At 49.7% G+C, this 5,843-nt stretch overlaps 1 protein-coding gene across 1 annotated transcript; it reads left to right on the forward strand.

Annotated features, from left to right (window-relative positions):
• Nucleotides 1–982: 982 nt before the first annotated feature.
• Nucleotides 983–5,251, forward strand: LOC111980214 (protein sprouty homolog 3-like). The gene has a single exon (XM_024010899.1). The coding sequence runs from the start codon at nucleotides 1,026–1,028 to the stop codon at nucleotides 1,968–1,970; it is 945 nt and encodes a 314-aa protein (XP_023866667.1). The 5' UTR covers nucleotides 983–1,025; the 3' UTR covers nucleotides 1,971–5,251.
• Nucleotides 5,252–5,843: the final 592 nt, after the last annotated feature.

Genomic DNA, 5,843 nt, shown 5'->3' on the forward strand with positions numbered 1-5,843 from the left:
ACTGAGCCAGTGTGGCTTGGGTCTCGAGTTCTCCTTCATGTGACAGAGAAGGGTTCTAGTATTCATCGTCTAGATGCATAAACTGGAGGCGCGTTGTGTGTCGATGTGCCTATGTGCGTCGGTGCAGGGCTGCATCTGTTGTTGTTGACTGGTGTGTGCTCCAGTGTCGTCTTCTAAGCGAAGAAGGTTATAAAGAGCTAGAATGCAGTGCGTGGTCAAGTGGTTGCCAACCTCGTTTGGGCAGGACGACAAGCATTTCTATCGTAAGTCGGGCGCTGTAGTCATACGCACAGAAGTGCTAGATTAACAAGACGTAAGATGAGACTCGGAGTTCTCACTGAGAACATCGCATCATCACCGCCTCCACCAAGCGTCTGCCCTCCATGTCGCGTTCGTAAGCGAGGGTGTATGAGAGGAGAGAAAGCATAAGAGAAGTAGAAGATAGATCGAAGCTAGGATACACTAGACTGGTTACTTGGGTGTTCCACGGTAGAAGAGAGATTATGAAAAGAGATAATGAGCTAGAGTCGCTCACCGTAATGTTGGAGAGTAGAGGATGAGAGTCTTAGAAGTGAAGACCAGTTTTATAAATAACAGCTACAGAGTAAATACATACTGAGACGTGTTTAGCAAGGTCATGAATAGCCTTGGGAGTTTAGGAACATCCCTGTCCAAAAGTAGAATCGTGAAGTAAAGTTGCAACCAAGCTTTTGCGGTCAAGAAAAGCGCTAGCCTCTACAATTGTTCCGTGCGTAGGTAAAGCGAACGTGATAGTGAACGCAGTCTACAAGAGCGAGGCAGTGTTGGTTGTCGAAAGCATTCCACAGGATGCCTGGCCTACGTTGACGCCAATGCTTGCTCCACATTGTGTTGCTAAAGCAGAACATGGATTACACTTATGAGAGAGTAATGGAGCGTTTATGAACATCCGATTTTTGATAATATCTCTTCCTCTCTGCTGGGTGGGTGTGGTTTGTAGGACCAGTCCCGACCCCCTCCCTGGTGCTCCTTCTCCCAGGATCAGGATGGACCCTCTCCCGGGTCATGGCCCTCCACCAGTCAGGAGGGACGTTGATGGGCTGGACCTTCAGCAGGTGCCTGTCCTCTCCCTGGACCAGATCCGCTCCATCCGCACCAACAACGACTACGTGGAGCGCCCCGTGACCCTGGACCATGCCTCCCAGTCTGGCTTCTTCTACGCCCACGATGACCGCTACCCCATCACCCACGGATACCCTCCTCAAGGTTACTCTCATGGTTACCCTCAGGGGTACCCTCTCCCCCGGAGCCAGAGCCAGCAGCAACACGCCCACCTTGCCCATCTGAGTCGCTCCAGTACTACCAGTTCAGCCATGTCCCGGATCAGTGCTGCCTCCGACCAGAGACTCCTGGTGGGCCTGACGCCCTCCCACTCTGGCCTGGCCTCGGTGGTGCGCTCCCAGCCTAAAGGAGAACTCAAGCCTGAGACTTCTCTGGGTAAAGGCCTGGTGGAGGGAGAGGACCTGGGCTTGCACCTGTTTATCTGTGAGCTCTGTGGGAGGTGTAAGTGTCAGGAGTGCTGCGCCCCGCGAAGCCTGCCGTCCTGCTGGGCCTGTGGGCAGCGCTGCCTCTGCTCTGCTGAGAGTGCTGTGGAGTATGGCACCTGTCTGTGCTGCGTCAAGGGCCTGTTCTACCACTGCTCCGCTCAGGATGACGAGGACAACTGTGCTGACCGGCCCTGCGCCTGCACATCCTCCCACGCCTGCACCCGCTGGGGCACCATGGGCCTTCTGTCGCTGTGCCTTCCCTGTCTCTGCTGCTACCCACCTGCCAGGCTGTGCCTCGCCCTGTGCCAGCGGGCCCACGACAGAGCCACCCGCCCCGGCTGCCGCTGCAGCAACACCAACACCGTGTGCCGCAAGATATCCACCTCCAACCCCAACCCTGGGCACACCCCCTTCTGCAGCAAGTCCCTCGAAAAGCCTGTATGACAGGGCTGCAGCGGGAGTCAGCCATCGCCTAGACAACGCAGTCTCAATGACAACATTACTATGACAACAAACACTGTTGCCATGACAACGCCATCGCCCCGCCCCCCACCCGTGACCTACCTACCGTGAACTTTCACCTTACGTACCTTCCATACTTCTCCTCCTGCCTGAGGAGAAATGACCAAAAGCTTTACTGTACTTCACTGTAACTGTACTGTACTGTACATGTGGAGACTTGAGCCGAAACCTGAAAATCGCCTGGTGATTTTTGCTGAACTGACTGCCAACCTTAACCTTACTGTGTTACAGTGTGGGCATACTGCCTCTACCTTCCTCTTACTTTGTGGGCCAGCATAGCGTACATACTGTGGCTCTGCACTGTGGGATGGACTGGGGTTCCTCACTGTGCTGTGTGATGGACTGGGGTTCCTCACTGTGCTGTGTGATGGACTGGGGTTCCTCACTGTGCTGTGTGATGGACTGGGGTTCTTCACTGTGCTGTGTGATGGACTGGGGTTCCTCACTGTGCTGTGTGATGGACTGGGGTTCTTCACTGTGCTGTGTGATGGACTGGGGATCCTCACTGTGCTGTGTGATGGACTGGGGATCCTCACTGTGCTGTGTGATGGACTGGGGTTCGCTCTGTTAGACTTGACCTATTTATTATTTATTGGACTTCCTCCTCAGTGAGGTAGAGAGAGAGACAGAGAGAGCGGACCATGTGTGACTCTGAGTACAGTGAGTAAGCTACTAGAACAAATCCCAACACAGCCATTAATAAAAGGAGTCTCTGGCAAATGTATATTCCAGGCATGAGATATACAGAGACTGGGTGGTCTACAGGGAGTCTACAGGGTGTGCCTCCTTCCATCCCCTCCCTCCCTGTCACTCTGAAGAGGCATCCTGGAGCCGACCAACAGAATGGACATACAAGATGTGTCAATGAGCGCCCATGGCTGACATTTTGTGTGAGGCTGATGCAAAGACCCTATCCTAATGGTGGATCAAAACTCTGAAATTGAAAAATGTATTACTGTTTGACACACCAAAAACGGACCATGATGTACTAGGTGAATCTAAAGTGATTAAACACATTTGATATGGAAGGCACTATGAGATATAGAGGTGGATCGTCTGTAGTGTTCCCCAGCTGTCTGTCATACGAACAGACTAACCTGGGGGGGGGGGTCTGTTATGACCAGGTAGTGTGTGTAGGCATGTATGTCTGTGTATACGTGTGTGTGTGTGCATGCACGCGCATGTTTGTGTATGTACACTAATGATTACGTGTAAGTGTGTATGTGGGTCTGTGTATGTTAGTGTGTGTTCTTGCCTGTGTATGTACAGTATATATGTGTGTGTGTGTGTGTGTATGTGTGTGTGTGGGACCACATGTCCCCTTCCTGCAGCAGTGTGTGTCTGGCCTGTCGGTGTTTGCTGTCAGCAGAAGCCTCCTGTTTTATTTTTAGAGCAGCTGCTTCAGAGGACCCAGAGTCTGGTCAGGTTTCTTCTCCACGGCAGGCTGACGCCAGCCTTCCCCGACCCCTCACCGCCTTCATCTCCCCCGCCTCACCCCTCCTTACCCGCTGCCTCTAGTCTACCCATCCCTCAGCCTCCCTCAGTTACCCTCCCCAAGCCTCCCCCCTCCTCTATTCCTCCCTCCATCTGGACTGCTGCTGTCCACCGTGCAAAGGGACCAAAGAGACAGCGCTACCCCACAGTCCAAATACAGAGGGACATCACAGGAGTTAGGACAGGAAGCCAGATAAGAAATTTCACTTTCTTTACAGATCCGTCCTCAACCCTTACCACTTCGTCCACAACACGAGGCATTTTGCAACGACATACAGTATATACCTTGACAGGGCTTTTCTCTTCTTGACAGATTCCTCTGGCCAGTTTGATAAACCCCAGGCAGGCCCACCCACCGACCCCTAGTCACATACCCACCCACTCAATGAACTAATAGGTTACAGTCCTCCTCCTCTGAGTTGATCAGGAGGCAATTAGCTTCTAATGGGGAAAGAGGGAGGGATGGAGGGAGGTGTGTGTGGAAGGTGAAATGGAGGAAAAGAGAGAGTGGGAGAGATCTGTGGAAGTGGAGGAAGGAGAAAAGGAAAGGACAGAGGAGATTGGGGACAGGGGGCTGGAGGTTAGGAAGACTGATGTTAACCTGTGGAAGTGAGGTCAGAACTAAGCAACATGGGGAGGTGAAGAACAGGTGGGGAGGGATGGAGGGATAAAGGGATAGGGAGGGACTGAGTCTGGGAGGTCTGGTTGTCTTATGCACTGATATCCAAAACCGGGATGTGAAAAGTAACACGCCATGTCAAGCATGTCTGTGTGTGTGTGCTTGTACTGTATGTAATGTGTGTCTGCGCGTTTATTCACCTACACACATACACACTCATCCGAGTTGTTAAAGTTGCTTTGCTATATTTTTGTATGTACATACTGACTGTTATCCTATTCATGTGTGTATGTTTATTCCTGCTTTTGTTCCCTTTTTCGATCTGTTATCCTGATCAATGTTTCTATGATTATTTTCTATTATGTTGAACATTTACTTTGAGTCAGACTTGGTCAATACTTCTAACCGTTTTAGAGGTTTTTCACTGTGGAGGAGAAGCTCACTGACCATAGGCCAAACCTGTTATTTGTACCTCAACTTCACTATCTCCTCTGGGATTCATTTCACACGCACACATTCAGACACACACAAATACACACTCACGCACACACTTCACGGCCACTGTGCAAGGCCCAGGTTAATGGTCTCTCCTCCACAGTCCAGCCCGTGTAGAGCTCTCCCAGGTGGTCAGATGTTGAGTGGAAGGGCTCAGTGTATAGGTACTGTACTGTACAGTACATGCATTTCTACAGAATAACAACTAACCCTCTAGGGTGCTGTATGCAGGCTACAGGTTAACCACTAAACCTCCCCATGTCGTATTAGTAAATATTGCTTTGGTACAATTGGCATCTTGTATGTTGTAAAAGAATTTAAGGAGAATATATGGACACAGAAATTTATCAAAATGAATATATTATATATATATTAAATATACATTTCACACATATTTCTTTTCCGTTGCTGATATTACAGATGCGTCACAGATATTTATTTAATGGTTGCGATGAGAGAAAAGTATTTATTTAACGGTGGATGTTGCGAGGATGATGATGACTGTTGTTGGCTTTTTGGTTTGGTATCTCTTGGAGTGGTGTGGCGGCTGCAGCCCTCATGGCTAAAGATAACCAATAAAAGGTATTTCCAAACGGCCTGCATTTCGCTGCCTCTTCTTTGGTGCATGTGTGTGTGTGTGTGTGTGTGTGTGTGTGTGTGTGTGTGTGTGTGTGTGTGTGTGTGTGTGTGTGTGTGTGTGTGTGTGCGCTGTATGGACCAAACTGTATGGTCAAGGGGAGCAGGTCTTTGTCTGTGGTTCTTCACTCCACTCCCTCACGTCACTCTGTTGGCCCCATAAATAAGTCATCAAGGCCAGCTCACACTAATGGCTTCTTATAGGAGTGAATACTTGTGTGTGTGTTAGTATGCATGCACTTGAGAAAAACACTTCCTTTCTGCTCATCATGACAAATAGAAATGCATTAAAGCAGACCTTAGCGTCTCCCACCTGCATGTCCCCACTGAAATGTCTCCACAATTTTCCTTGTTTTACAATCCTTTTGAGGATAGTAACCCCACCACCTACACCGTTTTTGATGTTTTGATGGAGATAAGTAATGTTTCCATACAAAAGCGCTTACCTCTGTCCCACTTTTACCATTTGTGTATTTCTACTGTATTAGATTGAGACTACCCAAATGACACTGGTCAAGCAGACACATGCTCCTCTCTACTCTAGACTGTCC

The sequence above is a fragment of the Salvelinus sp. IW2-2015 genome, linkage group LG20, assembly GCF_002910315.2.
Source record: "Salvelinus sp. IW2-2015 linkage group LG20, ASM291031v2, whole genome shotgun sequence".
Lineage (NCBI taxonomy): Eukaryota > Metazoa > Chordata > Actinopteri > Salmoniformes > Salmonidae > Salvelinus > Salvelinus sp. IW2-2015.